Raw genomic sequence first — 20,349 nt, 5'->3', positions numbered from 1 at the left:
CCTCTCACACGTTTTACACTGTCCCTGCATGTACTGTCAGAACAGGTGCCACACCTGCCCTGTACGTTTCACGATCCTTTTATAGGCGGACCAAATACACATCAGCAAAATCAACATTTGTACGAACACATTTTATGCAAAACAAAATCGCAAACTTACCGGTTTGTTACCAGTTTTGGCAAAAAAAAAAAAAAAAAAAAAAGATATAATACAACGGCGATCACAAAGGATATCGGACTTCTTGTATTTTTCCGGTTGGACACTAAAGAGCCAACAGCCAACACTGAAACCTGACACCTCGTCGTCACCTGCTCTACCTGTCTAACCGCACCCGTCCTACGGATCAACCACGCTGACAGTGGATGATGCTGGTGCACGTGCTCTTCTTTTGTCATAGAAATTAGTTTAAGACTAATAATTATTAACAAATCAGCCAAATGACTCACCAAAATGTTACTTTACTGCAGGCAAAGTTATTATCTTTTCAGAATGCATTGTAAATAAATATATATATATATATATATATATATATATATATATATATATATATATATATATATATATATATATATATATATATATATATATTATATTTATATATATTTATATATATATATATATTTATTTATATATATATATAAACATATATATATATTATATTATATATATATATATATATATATATATATATATATATATACCTATTATAAAAGACTTATAAAAGAAGATTGTTTTAAATACTGCAATAAGTTATAATACACTTTACTAAAAAAGCCACTGCAGCACTTGTTTCTCTATTACCACCGTTTATTAAAGACGGTCATTACAACCGGAAATGACGTAAGAGTGTGTTAAAAAAATAAAAGAGCGATAATTGTTATTGTTAGCTTGTTAGCTAGCAGGCGAACTGGTGAATGGAGATATGACAGAGTAATAACGTCTTATTACATGTGCACGATTAAGTTATTACAAACGTAAAGTGGTATGTACCAGTTTCTGCACAATATATTGGTAGCATGGGGATCATAGTGATGTCTGAATGACGGGATATAACACCAAAGAGTCCTGAAAGGATGGAATCGTAATTTTATATTCGCAGCTAAATCCTTGCTAACGTTAATCCAAGCTAAGAGCTAACTCCAGTGTTATCTCCCATCCATGGAGTGAGCACAGCACCTGGTATATTACAGCCTGATATAAGTACATACTGGTGTACCACAGTCGGGGTTTCTGTATCAGATCATTCATGCATGAACAGAGAGGTTAACAATAACATAAGATAAGGTTTGCATAAAATACGACAGACCCCATAATGAAAGCCTACCGGTTTATTTATTTTTATAAATGTGATCATAAGCACTATCTTTATGCAACTCCTCACGTTCATGTATTTGTACGATGCATTAGGGTGAAATATCTCAGCGAGTTTACCTGCATTTCTGTAAAACCCAGTAACTAATCAAACGTTTTTTCACGTTGTCTGGTGTTTGAGATGGAGGACGGAAACAGGACTGATGCTGCTTCCACATCCAAGAGCCACGCAGGCTCACTCCACCTGCAGAGTAAGGGGTGTTAGGAGTGCATATGCATATGATTTTCAGCCTGTAGGTCGGGTATTTAATGAATATCATGCATATTTGATTTTGTTCAGCTCCAAAGAATGAGGACGCCTATGAAATTTCCATCCCCTATGAAGAGAGCAACTTTGAGCAGCAAGGATTTTTCAATCAGAGCGATCAGAACTTTGATGGTAAATGTTTTACTTTTACCTGTACAATCATTTTCTTCTTTACATAAAGTTTCCCTAAACACAATATTGGTGATTTCCCAAAACAATCCTGTCTGTCCTCCTCAGAGTCGCCCCCATCTGCTGGCTCCTCTCAAGTAAACAACTCATACATGGTGATCACCAACCTGCGAACCCAGCTACAGATCTCTCTGGAGAAAAACTCTTGGCTGCAGAAAAGAATAGAGGACTTGGAAGAGGAAAGGGACTTCCTCCGTTGCCAGCTGGACCGCTTCATCTTTTCCACAAAAAGCCAGGGACAGGAGCCGAGTCAGAGCCAGTACAGTAACGGTGAGATAAGGAGACAGGTGTGAGATAATAACCGGTCCAAAAGGAATTCGAGTATTATGTTGAACAAAACTTTTTGCAAGGCAAGTCTTTATGGATGGAAAACTATTTTTTACCTCTTTGTATTTGTCTCTCTGTAGGTTATGAATCTAGACGATTCAACTGGAGGGTAAGAAGAGAGGAAGATCGTCCCGTTGGTAAAAACAAAGATTTATGCACTTAACTGCTAAATTAAAAACAGTTAAATATAGTTGTGGTTTGTTATAGTTGTGTAGCATGTTCACGGTTTACTGTATTATATATAACCTCCATCTAAGATGCAGATTCTCAACTGTTACGCCTTTCTTCCCTTAATAGAGCAACAGAAGTCTGAGTCTCAGCATTTCCCCTCACGTCAGTTTATCCAACGAAGGCCTGGTCCTCCAACAATGGTGCCTTCCAAAAACCATGTTTCCAATCCACTTACCAATCAGCTTGCCTCTATAAATGCTTTGTTCAACTCTACACAATCCCAGGCCCTATTGCAGGGCCATAGCCATAGTGCTCCCAATACCACAGCCAGCAGCAGCAGTGGCAACGGCAACAATGCTACAAGGTCGTCCATGAATGAAATGAGCGGGCATGGCAACTTAGGTCAAGGTAATATAAACGACACGAACCCATCACCATAATTGTTCTTATTCTTGGGGGTGAACATGTTTCCTGTGGCTTTAATGTTGTGGGTTTTGCTGAAGATTTTTTTTTTTAATGTTCTCATCAGATTCACTTTCACTCTTGGGAGAATCTGAGGATTACTTGGAGCAGGACGGCTACCTGGAGGAAGAGGAAATGATATCAGGGGAAGATTTAATGCAAGATACCATACACAACAACAGACACCAATTGAAGAGAAGGCGGATCTTTCGGGCCCCTAGAGAGCGCCAGAGAGGTAAGCGTAGGAGATAAATCCTGCAAGAAAACTCAATATTTCAGTTTTGTTAGTTGACCATAGACTGTCATATAACTGCTGTAGCTAACTCTTGTACATTTGTGTTCTTCAGTGAAAGATGCTGCTGGAGTGCTGTTCCGCTACAAGAAGATCCTGCTAACATACCAGCGTCTGAAAAATATGTCGAAAGCCTTCCAAATCCATGGTGTGGACCGCAACACGGTGGCTTCCACCACACCCATCGCCGAGCTGCTACTAGTCGCCCCAGAGAAAGTGGCAGAGGTGGGCGAGTTTGACCCATCCAAGGAGAAGCTGCTGGACTACGCCCGACGCTGCTACGCTGCCCTGGACGAGGAGACACTAAGCAGGGTGCAGGCCCTGAAGAAGAATAACCTGCTCCTGCCCATCTCCTACAGGTTTAGACACTGAGGAGAGAAAGAAAAATGGGATTTCTATCTGGAAAACGGTGGACTGGTAGTTAAGTTTGGAGAGAAGAGGCAGTTTAGGCAGAGAGGCACCTCTCCTTCAAGCTCAGAGATGTCCAGAGGCATGAGGAATTATTTTGCAATCTCTGCATCCTGGATATGGCAATGTGAACTGTGGCTGAGATCCTTCTCTTTTTAAACAAATAAACTTTTAACATCTCACTTTTGTTATCAATATGATGTCAGTTTCATTGATAAATCCTCACCATCGTTCCAGTTATATTGAGGAAATGGGAGTGCCTGCTGCATTCAGAAAGAGAAAAAAATGGTTCTCATTGCTCAAAGAGAAAAAATGGTATGTCTGCGATTCAGAATGTTGGAACAAGAATATGTCTTTACTATTTGGATCGCTTTTCTTTAAATGAGTGTATGAGTTGGCTTGTTCATGTTTTGGCCTCAAGTTTGCAGTGACACACATATCTTTCTTTCCTGAACATCTTGATCATCTTGTGGCTAGTAGTTCATGAATGGATTGTCTATCATTTCAGTTCATGACAGTTTAAATTATTTAAAAAGCATAGCCATTTTGTAACACGTTATTTGTGTATTAGATCCTAAAAATACGGTAGCTTTCACTCACAATGTTTGTGTATGTTAAAATCATGTTGCACTCCTTATGTTTTATAGAATTATAATGTACTTTTAAAAGATCATCATCATTTCCTTTTTGTTTATATTGGTCTTTTTGTTTTTCTTGTATTATTTTTGACATTGTCATTATACCCTCAACCATTTCACTTGCCTTAATCACATATTTGTGATTTCCTTGCGCTAGACATGGAATGGTTTTGGGCTAATGTCACTACCTGAACGCCACCTAAATTGTAGTCTTGAAGTCATTTCAGTCTCTTTTGCTTCCCATTTCTTTGGCTTTAAAGGGGAGGAGAAGGAAACACATATGACAGATCCCTGTTTTTAAGTTAAGAATCAAAGACAAACACAAAAATGTTTGTGATATTAAATGCGTTTGACTCATTGTATAAATAACTGTTGGTCCTGGGATCAGTTTTAACAACGATACTGCTGCATTACTCTGTTGTTCCACTAAGGGTTTTTTAAATTATCTGTACTATGATACAGTAAGTGTCTAATCCTTCTGGTATTGTGGCTCTTGCTATAATGCTTTTGTGACAAAAATACCTTTTGTAAGACGGTGCAGATCTTTTACTTAACTAGCTATTTTTAACTTTGTGTAACTTCTTGTTCAGTGAGCAAAACTGTGGGCATTAATCACACAAACAATTTTACAATGCGAGTGTCAGAATCAGCAAAAGCAACTATTTTACCAGTACTCCACTACAAATTCATGTGAAAAGAACTCTGTGATTGTCCGTAGGTTTGTAGAGGTTTTGTCAAAATACATAATTTCCAATGCAGCACACATGTTGATTATATTGTACAATAATGCATGGTGTTTATATGGGTGCAGTGAAATTATGATATCTCTTATATTAAAACAGATAACAGTGGAATACAGTGACTTTTGGCTTAATTATATAAACAGATAGGTACTCCCATCTGTGGAAGTTATGCCATTTTCATTATCTGATTGTTGGTATGTCTAAAAAGCCAGCAGTGCAACTTCTAAGCCGACTTCATCATACCAGGGTACGGTGTGATGATCTGTTTGTCTCATTTGTCTGTCTGTATATTTATGTATGTTGACTAAAATATGTATCTCACTGAAACAATGCCTAGCATTCACCAAATGTATAGTGTGACACACATTCCATTAAGGCAATTGATTCCAAAAATGTAGATTTATTAATCTGTAAAATCCAACATTAACACTGACTGGAAAATGCTTATGATTGGGTAGTAAAGTGCAACCATTTTTTGCTGTCTATTGGGAGGTTGGCCCACTGGGGCTCTCCTTTAGCCCAATGCATATTTCACACACAATCCAACACAAAATGATGTGAACAAATTATTTTATTTCCCTTTTTAAGCATAAAAAAAACGTGGCAGCTGCACAGCTTTAGCAGACAATCATGAGACTTAACTTTTCCATTTAAAAGAATAAGTGTGGGAAACTTCACTTATTCTCTGAATGTATCCAAGCAGGAGGTAACGCTCCTCAGCCTCCTTTTTTCACTGATCGTTACCGGAAGTCTGTCATTCATCAACTTCCGGTGTCACGGTGCCTGGGAGACGGAGCGAAAAAGCGGGCATACCGAAATCGTAATGGTTTTCGGAAGCCTCCTACCATTTAAAGGCGTATACATTCGGCTTATTTAGTCAGATAACTGTGCATTGTGGACAAGTGACCGCCCGGGGTTTGTGGTTGGCTCAGAAAAGAGTCTTAATTCATTCGACTTTCGTTGCAGCTAGCTAACCGGCTAACGCTCTCCCACACTGACGGTAGTGTCTGGAGCAGCGGGGCCTTGTTCGCCTGGACTTTGCTACAAGCTAGCTAGCTGGCTAACATTAGCAAGCTAACCCATGCGAGCACGTTTTCTCTCTCCGCGACTCTTCCTGTTACGTTGTTATTAAACACCAGCTCGCGTGTGTGTGTGTGCTGGTTAACGACGTTACACACTCGTGTCGTTCAGTAGGCCGCACGTTTAAGCGAACTCTCTCGCGCCAACGTCCCATCGGCGACGCTCTCGTGCTTTAGGTGCTGTGCACTCCGTTGCTAGCTCGAGCTAGCCGCCGCCGACCGAACAACGCAGCCTGTGAGAGCCCGAGCAGCCCCCGAGCCAGAGATGTCGGACTTCGACGAATTCGAAAGACAGCTCTCTGAAAACAAACAAGGTAAATGAACCCGTTGTGCATCAATATGAAACCGTGGTGGCTCGATTGACTGTGACCCCCCCCTCCTCTACACCACCACCACCCGCCATCATGTTAGCAAACCAGGTTATGTCTAATTACTGGAGCTGTGAGCCCACGCTCCTGAGCCCTTTCATATGGGCTGCAGTCTTGCTGGTGCTGGGTGGGCTATACTGGCGGACACGATATGGCTGATTTCGAGTAATGAAAGGCGTCTGTAGTGTTTGTAGGTCGGCAGCTGGGCTAGTCACTAGAAGGTAGCATGCATTGTTTCTTTAAGGCAGGCAGGGGCAGGCTATATCATGGCAGTCCCCCTGCCTGTACCAGCTGACCGAATGACTGGGGAAGCTTGCATTCATGCGTTGCAGCTGCTACGTCCAGATAACACTTACAGGGTTATTTAACCTATTTTTGCCCTCAGCTTTCTCACAACGTGTTGGTAACATCACCAACCCCTAGTCACGGCCCTTATCCCACAATAAGCTCTCTTTAACCCAGATTTACATTAACACTCAATACACTGCTCCTAGCCGGACCATAACTTAAGTCTGTGAGTTGGCCAAGTTACACAATGGGACACTTGGAAACCAGAAGTTCAAACTACATACATCTGTTTGTTTCGTGTGCTATTTTGAACAGAAGGGACACATTGCATTGATTGGTAACTACTCAGCACATTGCTACCATGAAAGCTGTATTATTGTGATGTTATGAAATTCCCATCATGGCATATACAAACTTTAGTATCACCGTATGAGCTAAGGTTATGTAGGATAGATTCAAAATCCGGTGTGTTGCTCATTGCAATTCTAATTTCCATCTAAGTATTACCAGAGTCTTTGACATGTATACTATGATAATAATTGTGTGTTTTCACTGTTCCACTGTGTTTCACATTTTATATCCCATTCTATCAGTAAATAAACACTCTATTCCTGCAGCTGAAAGGGACAAAGAGAACCGCCACCACCGTCGGTCCTCCTCCCGCAGCCGGAGCAGAGAGAGGAAAAGGAGGAGCAGAGACAGGGACAGACGCAGCAGGGACCGCCGCGGGGACAGTAAGGACCGCAGACACAGACGCAGGTGAGTACCTTTTTTAAATTAAAGTAACAATTGGACCAAAAAGCTGTGAAAACTCCTCCTCTTCTCATCATAGATCCAACCCTACTGGCCTTGCAGTTCCTGTAAATACCACTAGGTAAAAGTCAAGTCTTTCAGTCATGCATATAACACCGCTTAAATATTATAAATGAATATGATATATAAATTGTTAACAGTTTGTTTTACAGATGTATAAACATGCACACACTTTGGGGAGTTTGGTATCTCTGAGTGAGTGCACCCATGTACATCTTTGCCACACTAGGCACCAGCATGTTTTCTCCAGACCCTCGGCCTGGTCTTGGCATCCAACCAGTTGCTTAGTGTATTGCAAATGCAAACAAACCTAAGTCATGTCCCTCCAAGCCCATTCCAATCACCCTTTCATCATTTTGGGGTATATCTCTCATTGGCACCAGTCTCGGTAACCGTGTGAATTCACAAAGCTTGACGGGTATCTTCTGCAAGTTGTGACTGTTAAGTGTAGCTGTAGATCCAGCCATTTATTTAGACTAACTTTAGCTGAGCTAGACAGTCTCCACTGAAAATTGACTGCACTTTAGCTTATGAAATATCTTATTCACTAAGAGATTGACTTTCATGCAGTCTATTTTGGATGCTGTTATTTTTAAATTTCTCTGTCCTTAAGCTCTTTGTCGCAGGTGCTAATGACATTGCAGTAATTTTGCCTCAAGCGTATGGGACAAACTCTTGAATACACAAAGCAACAGCTGCTTCAATCTCTTTTATATTCATGATGATTTAACATTGAATGTCAAGACTAAGTCTTTAATGTTTTTTTTGGGTTTTTTTTAGAATTTCAGATCTATATTTGAACTATAAATCACACAGGCTGGTGTTAATTTAACTGATGTGAAAAGAATTGCTTTGTAGTTTTTTATTATATGCAAATAATCTCTGGTGTCACATTACATCAGATGTCTTTGACACATGCAGCCATGCAGTGTGTGATTGTCTCATGTTGAGCCAGAGTTGCGTTGTTCTATAGAATATGTTGAGGCCCATGGTTGTGGGAACATTTTTATACAATTGCAAATACTTCCCAGAAAACTGCCGGTGATGATCATCTACCAGATGATCATCTACCAATGTGACAATCCTGTGTGTTGTCAGGGAAATGTACTCTCTTTTGGACACATAACACCACGTCTTTTTGGAGTTGATTAGAAATAGTTGAGAATGATGTATTTTGAATATGCTTTTGGGTGAATTTGGTGTTGGTCAAATGGATTAATGAGTTTGTATAAGGCTGATTTTTAACAGCTTGAAACCATACATCTCCTGAGTGACCACTTCATTATTTCTAACATAAACTTTGTCCGTCTTCTTCTCGATGGCTGTGAATATGACCTCGGGTCTGACTGTTGCTCCCGGGCTCGTTACTAATTTAACTGGGGTTCAGTTGGTGTTAGCAGAAGATGTCAAATTTGACCCCTCCCCCTTTGAGCTGCTGCATAATTTTGAGGATATCATTTCTGCTTTCATTGCACCATTAGCTGTTCACAAATGGTATTGTATATCAGCTGTGAGGCTCACTGAATGCCCTGGTTTGTCATTTGAACGTCAAAGATTTTGTGCTTTTTTTTAGAAACACACAGATTGCCAAAGGCTTGTGATAGCTTTTGGTTTCTGGTGAGGGACACAGAAATGCAGGTTCTAATTTTGTGAAGTGGAAATGTTGGTGAATGTCATGATTGATTTTTCCGAGAAATGTGAAACCCTTCCAATGTCATTTCAGCTCACCACCCAGCATCCCCCAGGACAATGCTGGAAGGTAATAAAGCAAACTAACACAAAGCGGTTTGTGCATTATTGCAAAAACTGCCTTTAATGACCTGCCCCTGATTCTATGTAGCGTCGACTCATTCTGTAAATATCTGTCTGGATTGGGTTTTCTGTCCCTTCGTCATTATGTGTAAAAGGTTTTGATTGATGCAACCCAAAAAGTTTCCAGATGTTTTGTAAAAAACATTTAAGGACATGACCCAACATCTGTGTCAGTAGTTTACTGCTGAGCTAATGAGGGCTGTCTTTTACATGTTGATTGTTCTGCATTTATTTCACCTTCTATTCCTTCCCACACAGCCGTTCTCCACACCGTGAGAAGAAGAAGAACAAGGTGAAGAAGTACTGGGATGTCCCTCCACCTGGTTTTGAACACATCACTCCCATGCAGTACAAAGCCATGCAAGGTAACCATCCCTGTTGCCTTTTGTATTTGGGTTACTAGTTTCGGAGTTGAGAAGAATTGTTTTGTTGTTACCAAAATGTTTACTACAGCAGTTAGTGAAACCTTTCTTGCTGCATCAATGATATCCACATCAAGGCACTGTATGGTTCGAGTTAAAATCTGGTTAGATTGTTCAATGCATTCTGCCTTTGCTCTCTAGCTGCAGGCCAGATCCCAGCCACAGCCCTTCTGCCGACCATGACTCCAGATGGCCTGGCTGTTACTCCCACCCCAGTACCTGTAGTGGGCAGCCAGATGACCCGGCAGGCCCGCCGACTCTACGTTGGCAACATACCCTTTGGTATCACAGAGGTGAGGAACAGGATAGTATTTGGCTTTTGAATCGAAGGTTTTAAACCTAAAAAATATTTTCTTTTCAATGCAAATTGAAATAACTCTGTTCCTAATCCCCCTCCTCCCCCTTTCTGTGCAGGAGTCCATGATGGATTTCTTCAATGCCCAGATGCGTTTGGGTGGTCTTACTCAGGCCCCTGGAAACCCTGTCCTTGCAGTACAGATCAACCAGGATAAGAATTTTGCCTTCCTTGAGGTGAGATAATAGTCCCTTCTTAACATGTCATTTTATTGGGTTTGTCTAACAATTTAGAATTTAATCACCTCTAATTTTGTTTCTGTGTAGTTCCGTTCAGTTGACGAAACAACACAGGCAATGGCCTTTGATGGTATAATCTTTCAAGGCCAGAGCCTCAAGATTCGTCGTCCCCACGATTACCAGCCCCTGCCCGGCATGAGCGAGAACCCCAGTGTCTATGTGCCTGGTACACAGCCAATTAATGGTTTTTAACCCTAAGTACTTGTGGCATAATTCATGAGTAATAATTAATACATTATTCACAGGAGCTTGCTCTCTGTGCTTCTCTTTTTTTTGTGTTTTTTACTGTTGTCTTCATGTCTCCTGCAGGCGTGGTGTCTACTGTGGTGCCCGACTCGGCTCACAAGCTCTTCATTGGCGGCTTGCCCAACTACCTGAACGATGACCAGGTCAGTATTCCTGAATGAAACTGCTTTGCCTCCAAACTGGGCTACAGCTAATGTACCAAACTTGAACCGCACAACACATTTATATTCCATTCCCAAACAGTGTTAACTACCCTAACCATAGCTATTAGATTAACTATATTGTGTTAGAAGAAAAGAGCACCAGATTATACTTTTGAGTCTTGCATCACTTGAAAAAAACACAAAAAAAATGGTGCAAATAAAAAAAAAAAAGACTGTTAAAATGTTGGAGGAGAAATGATAAAATGAGAAAGATGATTTGCTTTTATGCTTGCAGTCATAAGCCCTGTCAACATTGGCAATACTAAACTTTGAGCTGTTTAGTTCACATGGTGGCTGGAATCAGTGGACATTTTTTAAGTATTACCTCATGTGTCTCAGGTGAAGGAGCTCTTGACGTCATTTGGGCCTCTGAAGGCCTTCAACCTGGTCAAGGACAGTGCTACTGGCTTATCTAAAGGATATGCCTTTTGTGAATATGTCGATGTCAACCTTAATGACCAGGTAAGCAATACTACAGAATACTACAGTTGTCTAAATTAGGTAATTAATGACACTACTTTTCCCCCTTTTTTGATTTGGAATAATCACTGTCCTAATATTTCATTGTCAATTTAGATACACAGCCTGGCTTTGGTTGTTTAAATGATGTATTAAAACCTTAATGTTTTGCAGGCTATTGCTGGGCTGAATGGCATGCAGCTGGGAGACAAGAAACTCCTGGTGCAGAGAGCCAGTGTGGGATCCAAGAACGCCACTCTGGTGAGTTTCCAAAGGCTGGACAGATGACAGAAGGGTGGTGGGAAGCTGGATGGTCTTTTAGAGAAGACCAGGAGACGGCCCCCTCAAAGTTGACTCACTGGGCAACCACCCCACCTAAAGACGCAGATATCTCCTTAAAAATAAACATTATGGTCCGCTGATTGTCATAAAGACAAACAAGACCATCCACATTTTCAATACTTCTGGTTCAACATTCATAGACAATTCTATTTGTCATTAAATCTTAATTGGCAAAACAATGTGTGAATCAGTCCAATATTGGTCAACTTTGAGGGTGCGTCTCTAATGGTGGGTCATGGTGGTTAATCAAACATGTTCCAACACACTCTTATATAAGTTAACATGCAGGAGAAAAAAACTGTTCAATTCAAATAGGGTGAGGTCAGAAAGTTATTGATTTCGGACAGAATTTCCCACAACTTTTCCAGTTCAGTAATACAGATTGACATTGAAGATTGTCATATTACTCCGAGACCAGCTGTTATTTAAAGTATGCCATTGACCCTGTTCTAACCGTTCTATCCGTCCTTGCAGACAAGTATAAATCAGACCCCAGTGACGCTGCAGGTGCCGGGTCTGAATAGCTCGGTGACTCAAATGGGTGGCCTGCCCACTGAGGTGCTGTGTCTGATGAACATGGTGGCGCCAGAGGAGCTGCTGGATGATGAGGAATACGAGGAGATTGTGGAGGATGTCAGGGACGAGTGCAGCAAGTACGGCCAAGTTAAGAGCATTGAGATACCTCGACCTGTGGACGGCCTGGAGGTGCCCGGGACTGGCAAGGTAGGAACTGCTGCATTTGAGTAAATAATCCAGAATTGGATTCGTATCGAGTTAGATGTCATGCAAAAATAATCTTATGATGTACACTCATTGTTATTGTCTTTTCTTCATTCCTTTGTAGATCTTTGTGGAGTTCATGTCCGTTTTTGACTCCCAGAAGGCCATGCAGGGGCTGACAGGAAGGAAGTTCGCCAACAGGGTGGTGGTGACCAAATACTGCGATCCAGATGCTTATCACCGCCGGGACTTCTGGTAGAGGACGCATGAAGAGAGGAGCGGGTGGGGGGAGGGGGGGAGGGAGGGAACATGTCTTGTCCATTTTCAAATCAGCCCCCTGATTGATTTGGCAGAGCAACGTTTCAGGTAGATCTGAGAGTATTAATCATTTGACAAATGGCTTTGGTGATATCCAATTAATCATTTGAGGTCTATGTGAAATGTCCAGCAGTTAAAACAGATTTTTGGAATTGGAGAAGATTGGGCAGTGTTTCTATTGAGTCCATAACAGAGGGGGCTAGATTTGGGTGGCATGGGTGTAGCTGGGTGGGTGGGGAAGTCAAAAGTTTTTTTGAGAAATGTGTGTAATAATAGGTTTGGGATGGGGTCAATCATTTTTATACTTTGTGAGGCAGAAATGTCATTTTGGGGGGAGGGGGGAACCACACTTTAAGGTTTGTATTTAAATGGAGGCAGCCTGTTTTAAGTACATTAGGAAGAAGTTGCAGAAGGGAACTAACTGGACTTTTCTGAGGGAGAAGATGGATGGAGGAAACAGGAGTGTTTATTTGTGAGAGGAAGATGTGGGGGAGATGGAGAGGAAGATGAGGGCCTTTTTCGTTTCACCATCTAATCTAGATACACAGTAGCTGTAACATCCACGTCCGTTTTGCCACCATCATTAGAACAGTGAGAGGAGAGGCCTCTTATTTTTTTTTTTTTTTTCTGATTTGACTCTTATCATTTCTTTGCGTTCCTTCAATTTTTATCAGACTACTGCCCCCCTCAGGACGATTGTTAGAGAATATGTTGTCTAATTGGATTCTATCTAAATGTCAACTGTAATTGTTACGATACTGTGTGTAGCTTAACTGATTTAAGCTGTAATATCACCTTATATTCAGGCTGCAGAACAACATGAGCTGCAGAAAAGAAAGTTTTCCACTATACCATTTTGAGTTTCTTTTTTCTATTTTCTGTAACTTTTTTCACGCCCATCTTTTGTGCACAGCTTTTAACAGATGAGGTTGTTTCTCACAGCAGTTCAGTCCTGATTTAATTAGAAAATAATACAAAGAAAGATGGGGAGAGAAAAAAAAAAATATTGGTCTTTAATAGTGGATTTGAATCTTCCTTACCAAAAAGCCTTAATGTTCTTACATGTCAATTCGCTGAAGAAATAAATTTGGCTTGCCCCTCTACAATTATGTCAGTATGTTAATAAATGTCACTATCTTGTCCTTTAGCTTTGCATTACTAGTTTTCATCTATCCTTGTTTCCCAGCAGATTTGGGGTGTAAGATGTGTTGGACCCGGTTGCTTTTTGTGTGTGCAACGTCTCACCTCTTTGATAAGACCAAATAAACACATAACTAATACCCTTGACTCATGTTGTACCGTAGGGGGAAACCAAAACCACACAACTTCTCTCTGTTCTGTCAACTTCCAGCATGATTTGTATAAAAGACAAACTAGATCATTTGATTGCAGATGGCTTGTCCACACTAAATAATTCAAACTAATACTGTAATGGCTTATTTGAGACATTTGGGCTCTCTGGAGATGATTTGATAAATATAGCCTGCTTTTATATATATAAATAAGACTTGCTATCAAATACCTAACTAAATTTCAACAAACAAAATTTCACATTTTAGTGTTTACTGATATCATGTTGCTGTTTGGGGATTTTCACAAAATCTAAGGGGTCTGTATGTACTTGCACAAAGTCTGCTTTTCTCTCATCTCCCTCATCTTCTGCCCTTAAATCTCTAAGGACCACATGTTCACACTGTACAGGCCTGAGACTGCTTTTTTTGGTTTGCTAAAGATGGTGCTGAAGAAGGATTGTGTCAGTGATAACTTATATGTTACTCCTTACTTTCTGAAATCTGCTTTCTCAGTGTCACTGTCATTTAATTTCTTTCCTCTCTCTGGAAAACAATGTGATTTCTTAAATGATTTAAAATCCTAAAAACCACATCTAGTTTATAAAAAGCAAAAACAGTCTTTCGTTTGTCAAATTTGTTTTCAAATGTTGATTAAAAACTGAATTTACATGATGTCTTTCTTCTTTATGCTTCTTCTCTTATGCATGCCAGAATCCACCGACCAGGCTGCAGCACACTTTAATTCAACCACTTAGTGATGACATTGATAGTTAATTATGTAGATGGTTCAGACTGGAGCCATGTCCCAACAGTTTCATTCAGTTGATGGCATAATTTATCAAGTCCTGTGCTTAATGATAATGTCCAAACGATGGAGCCATTTCACAGTCACAAGAAGTACTTCATTAGCTTTTTTTTTGGCGGAAATATGTCATCTATATATTATCACACGCCAACATAGTATGGGTGATAATGCTTTACACAACTTCAGAAAAATATTCCTCATAGTATAGTATGTGAAATAAAGTCATCGTATAATATGTCAAAAAGTTGAAAAAAAGTCATAGTACAGTATGTCGGAAAAAAGTGAAAGAAAGTCATGGTATAGTATGTCGAATAACTCATAGTATAGTCTGAAAAAAGTTGAAAAAAGGTCATAGTATAGTATGTCAAAGAAAGTCGCAGTATAGTATGTCAAAAAGTTTTTAAAAAATCATACGTGAAAAAAAGTCATGGTATATGTCGAAAAACTCATAGTATGTCGGAAAAAAAGTGAAGAATAGTCATAGTATATAGTATGTCGATAAAGTCATAGTATAGTATATCGAAATAAGTTGAAAAAAGTCAAAGTATATGTGAAAAAAGTAAAAAAAATAAAAAAAGTAATTGCATACTTTGTTGCAAAAAGTCATAGTAAAGCATGTAGGAAAAAGAAAAAAAAGTAACAAAAAAGTCATAGGTATTGTTTGTCGAAAAAAGGTCGTATTGTAGCATGTCGAAAAAAAGCCGTAAGTCATAATATAGCATCTCGAAAATGTCATAGTATAATATGTCCAAAAAAGTTACAGAAGTAATAGTGTAGTATGTTAAAAAAGTAATAGTATAGTGTATTGAAAAAAGGGCTTAACAAATAAAGAGAACTAACAAAACATGAATTCTGACTTTTACAAATCGGCATCATTATGTAGTTATTTCGGCGTCCCTTTTTGTACGTTTTTTGCAATAAATCACAGTAAAATTGTTTATTATAGACTGAAGACACCTCAGTATTTTCAACCTTCACTGTAGTGAATCGTGGTCAAATGAACCCACATCAGTATCTAAAAGGTTGGTGTTTGCAAACAGAGCACGATTGGTCATTGGAAGTCAATAACGTGTATTTGTTAAGCCTTATGATGTGAATTATTTAGTTTCCACATCATGGAGCATGACTAGCTAACGCTTACAGCCACAAAGGGTTTAGAGTAGAAAAGATAGATGTCACACAGCTGAAAATGTGAACATATTTACATATTAACATATTTACTGACCCGGGTATTCCTCAGGAATGCCTTGCTGTCCTCAGTCAAGTAAACACAGGCATTCCAGGACACAATGTTTATGTTGCCACTCTGCAGTGAAACGAAGGAGATCCACACCTTAGCGGTCAACTCTGTAAAAAATAACTGTGGCAGAACGAAACTGTCTTTGGCGGGTCGCCACAGCCTAAGTAATTGATGTGAAATACTGTATTTTATATCATAGGAGAACACGTTTTAATCTCTTACGATTGTTAAACACAGACCTCATTTCCCTCATCTAACCAAAAACCCAATTTAAAAAAAACATTGACTTTGAGAGAAGGGAGCTGCAAAAATGCTCAACACATTCACATGTTTTAGGACTCATTCCTGAAGCACTCTATTGCATCCTGCCTGCAGCGGTGACTCAGAGAAATGATTTGAAAGCATACAGTGTGGCCTGAAACAAGAGTTAGAACGTTCCTACATTAGGGATCAATCTGAATTTTTAAAATTATATTCAATCTGAAATTGGACACTACAAAACAGGCTACATTTCTGGTGGCACTAATCTCATCCCATAAAAGCAGGGGTTTTTAGTGTTGGACTAATCAGATAGATTTGTAGACCGTCCCTTTTATCTGAAGCATGTTGTCCTCCAAAGATGCTGCCCAGTGTGCAGCGCTTCCCACAATAGGGACAACAGATGATTATTGTTGTTCAGGGAGGTTGGCTATTCACAAGAGAAAATAAATGTTGAGTTACATGTTACATGTAAATGTTGTTTTATCTTCTTAACTTGACAGCCAACTGACCATTGTCCCAAACATCTCACAAGCAGAGGTCAGGTTTTAATCAGTTATACGGTTCCTAACTTACAGAACTCATTCTCTCCTCTGGTTAAAGTTACATTTTACTTAAAGTCATACAAAACACATTTAAAGGATACATTAATCTCTGTGTTATTTATTTTACTTCCCATGTCATGTGCATATATTATCAACAGTGAATTTATGTTTTTTTAAATATCAATAGATTGAGCCAATCAATAAGCTCCTTTCTGGGCTTATTTTCCTCTCCCTCTCCCTGTACATTAATCATTGTTATTTGTCATTTGTTTGATTTTAACCTGTGCAAATAAATGAAATTGGGGCTGCTTGCTATGTCAAAATCCACCACGAAATCAAGTGAAGTTGTATTCATCTAGTATTTCCCTTTATATTTAAATCAATCCACATGAGTACACAGTCTTGGTCAGCAGCAGTACATGTCAAATGCTATGTCCACTTGGAATTGTAACTGTAAAAGTTACAGGACAGCAACAAATCTCTGACAGGAACTAATGTCCTGTGTCAGCTCTATACTGCCCATCTCCATCTGCATCGCTACACCCCACTGCACAAAACCCAGCAGCAGGGCCACTGATGCAACACTCTCTACGCTGTTGTTCCCAGAGGGCACAGATAAAGCAGCAGCTCTCTCGGCCAACAAAAAGCCATATCCACCAGAGGAAACATGTAAAACAGACCCTGCCTCTCTTATAGGTCAGGACACTGCGGTTGCCTAACACCAGACCTATTAACTGTGAGAAGGAGCTCTCTCAGGGCCTGATGCTGCAGTGAAGATTGCAAATACATCTCCCTCTAGTGGTGAATGTAAAACTCTGGTGATGGTCATTGTCATTCTGGGCAATGCCTCCCCATTGATCCTCATTCAGAAAGATAGAACACTGCAGCAGTGGGAGAGTGCAACACTGGAGAACGATGAATTCAGTACTCTGTGTACATATGGCAGTTTGCACTCTGTGTATGGGAGTTAAAAGATTCTTTTGTGGAAACGTTACACAAAAAAGGACTTTGACATAGGAATAACTCTCAAAACACTGGCACAGAGAGATTTCAGGTTTAATGTGAAAAGGGATTTTTTTACAGAAGACATTTTGACAAGCCACAATAGGAAAACGCACAGGTGTAGATGATAAAATTACTAACGGCTGATTTCAATTTAGATGCATTACTTTCAGGGTCCTGGCATTGTGAATGTTGGCTCAATGTCACACTGGGACACTTGAACAGAGCAGAGCTAATGATAATGTTGTTAAAAAAAACCCAACATATTCCATGTTTTTGTTATTGTCAAAAGAGTGTGTCGATACTTTCCCAGACTGTCTGTGGTTCTCTGCCCCGCGCTTGAATTTCCCAAAGAGGAATCTTTAAGTACAGGTCACAAATATATGCTTTTATTCCAAAAATAAAATAAAGCATTTACTTAAACAGCTGGGTGCTTTGCAAACATTATGACTCCATTAAAATTAAGTAAATAGTGGGTTTATTGGGGACTATATTCAGATGCTGATTTGATTTGGTGTACTAGCTAGTATTTAATACACAAGCATCTTACTTATGTGCAATTGACAGAAAATAAACTCGGTGCCCATGTTGTCCAGTGTGACTTAAAGACACATGATTGAATTTGGACAACGATACAGAGCGGATCAATTCATTGATTTGTCTTTTAATGCTTCATGGATTTGTTGACAGTAAGAAAAATACAAGATAGAGAAGAGCAAGACATAAGACTTATGCTCTAATCGGTCAAATACTCTCAACATTACTTTGCAACGTCAGAGTAAGAAATGGTTGCAGCTGTAATGTGCACATGTGTGGTCAGTGTGCGCATGGCTGCATACACGAGAACACATGTGTGCAGTTTAGTGTGCTCAAGCGTAAACCAGTACTGCTGACAGGGCCAGTTGAGTGATGTGGAGACAAGATTTTTCATATCAGCATACTGTAGATTATTGATGGCCTTGGACTGCCTGTGGACACTTTCTATCAATCTCATATGATGGAGGAGCAGAGTTAGGCTGCATAATTAGAAACAAAGTCATTTTTAGGGACAGACACACATATGTGCATTAAAACAGATAGATATACTCTAGATGATCAATTAATCCTGGCTGTCATGTACCCAACATGTTTCATTCTCTCTGCAGAAGTCCATTTGCAAACTGCATGGTGGCTTCAACAGCCATCTCTCCTTGAAAAGGAGCAGGAATTTGACTGTTTTGGACATTGTAGGTGTTTATTTTACCTGCCACAGCCTACAGCCTGTTTCGTCCCTTTTCTCCGATTCTCTCCTGTTCATTTATGTCCTTGACTCACTCTCAGTTTGCATCAACCCCCCTCTCCTACCCTCCCTGAGTGTGGCTGGCCGCTGGGGTTGGCCTCCCTCTCGCTGTGCCACGTATGTTACCTAAACTGTGGAGGATCCAAGCGGAGCTGGGCCAAAAGTAAAGCTTTCCACAGGACCAGACTGAGTCTCTGAAATCTCTCTGGATCTTGTTCGGTGAGGAATGAAATGGAGCTGCACATTGATTTTCTTTTTTAAACCATTTTTAAACCAGTGTAGTACATATCTCAGACATGAGGGTTTCTTTACTTTTTTCTAATCCACCTTTCACCTCAATTTCCCATCTCTCTGTTTTGTCTTGCACTTATGTTTTTCCCTCTCTGCGTCTCCGTTTCCTCTTCACTCTGTGTCTCTGGGTCAGATTTGCACTTACCTCACAGTATATAGTGTTGCTGTAAAACGCCATCCTGGCCCCTCTCATATAAACACAGGCTCCTCCTTCACCCTTACTTAATGTCGTTAACAGGTGGCTGTCTAAAATAGACACACACACACACAAACACACACACAGCAAGGATATCACAGATACAGACATGTTTTTAATCATAATGGCATGGCTGTTATCATGTGACCGGACCCCCTGGCAGCACCTCTGCTCCTTGATTTAATATTCAAACATGTTGAGATTGTCGATGGCGTCTGAGGGGAAAGCAGCAGTGCAAACAAAAAAAATGTAATCATCAACAGTGTTAACGAACCAGACTGCAGCCCCCTCCCCTGTTACACTCACTTTCCATAACCCTCATGTACCTCCCCTTCCCTCTCTCTCTCTCACTAACTCTCCCATCACCACTCTCCCCCTCTATTAAGTTTCAAGCGTCTCTTCCTCCTGAACTGAACAACACACCAAACAGGTCAGACTTACTCTTCTTTTCACCTAGCTAGTTGTTGCTTTTTTATGCCCACATGTCACACCGGTGACTGTGTCTGTCTTTGGTGAAATGTTGGGAGAGACCATTATTTTCCTCTCGTAAAATGCCCCTGTGTGTATAAGCTAATCATCCACTCAGCTGCTGCAGAACTTAAGTCAGTCCATTATAGCTTGGGTTGCATCATCAACCTCTAAGACACGCATTTATACACAGCTTAAGATAATGTTTAAGTATAAAGTGAGCATCCAGTAGAGTAGCCTGGTGTGCTCTGACCCCTCTGATCGTTAATATGGATGTAATTTGATCAAGGTTTGTAACCCTATGACTGCTAACTTGGCTGTCAGCAGCTGCAGTTTTGATATTCTTTATAACAGTTAACGCTGGAGGAGTATTTCATCTCATGGCTGCTATTCTTAACCTTTGGTCCATTAGAGACATTTAATAAAGCTTAGCGCTTAATATTAGACGATTATATTCCTTT

The 20,349-nt window shown here is 40.1% G+C and overlaps 2 protein-coding genes across 5 annotated transcripts; both read left to right on the top strand.

Annotated features, from left to right (window-relative positions):
• The first annotated feature begins 900 nt into the window (after positions 1 to 900).
• Positions 901 to 5,046, top strand: LOC129109801 (coiled-coil domain-containing protein 106-like). The gene is made up of 8 exons (XM_054621940.1): positions 901 to 982; positions 1,493 to 1,562; positions 1,652 to 1,750; positions 1,856 to 2,077; positions 2,215 to 2,271; positions 2,432 to 2,713; positions 2,835 to 3,002; positions 3,115 to 5,046. Exons 2-8 carry the CDS (start codon positions 1,493 to 1,495, stop codon positions 3,429 to 3,431), a joined length of 1,215 nt encoding a protein of 404 aa, XP_054477915.1. The 5' UTR covers positions 901 to 982; the 3' UTR covers positions 3,432 to 5,046.
• A 494-nt stretch (positions 5,047 to 5,540) lies between these two features.
• On the top strand, positions 5,541 to 14,473 carry u2af2a (U2 small nuclear RNA auxiliary factor 2a). 4 transcript variants are annotated; one of them, XM_054621748.1, is made up of 13 exons: positions 5,541 to 6,241; positions 7,201 to 7,342; positions 7,416 to 7,457; positions 9,120 to 9,155; positions 9,467 to 9,573; positions 9,772 to 9,923; positions 10,045 to 10,161; positions 10,252 to 10,390; positions 10,534 to 10,613; positions 11,013 to 11,135; positions 11,307 to 11,393; positions 11,949 to 12,197; positions 12,319 to 14,473. In XM_054621748.1, the coding sequence occupies exons 1-13, from the start codon at positions 6,193 to 6,195 to the stop codon at positions 12,451 to 12,453; spliced, it is 1,458 nt and encodes a 485-aa protein (XP_054477723.1). In that variant the 5' UTR covers positions 5,541 to 6,192; the 3' UTR covers positions 12,454 to 14,473. The 4 variants fall into 4 exon arrangements, with proteins under 4 accessions (XP_054477723.1, XP_054477722.1, XP_054477725.1 ...); XM_054621747.1 differs by having other exon boundaries at positions 10,252 to 10,408; XM_054621750.1 differs by lacking the exon at positions 7,416 to 7,457 and having other exon boundaries at positions 10,252 to 10,408.
• The last annotated feature ends 5,876 nt before the right edge of the window (positions 14,474 to 20,349 follow it).

Source organism: Anoplopoma fimbria, chromosome 20 (genome assembly GCF_027596085.1).
Source record: "Anoplopoma fimbria isolate UVic2021 breed Golden Eagle Sablefish chromosome 20, Afim_UVic_2022, whole genome shotgun sequence".
Classification (NCBI taxonomy): domain Eukaryota; kingdom Metazoa; phylum Chordata; class Actinopteri; order Perciformes; family Anoplopomatidae; genus Anoplopoma; species Anoplopoma fimbria.
This window is presented reverse-complemented; position numbering and strand designations above follow the sequence as displayed.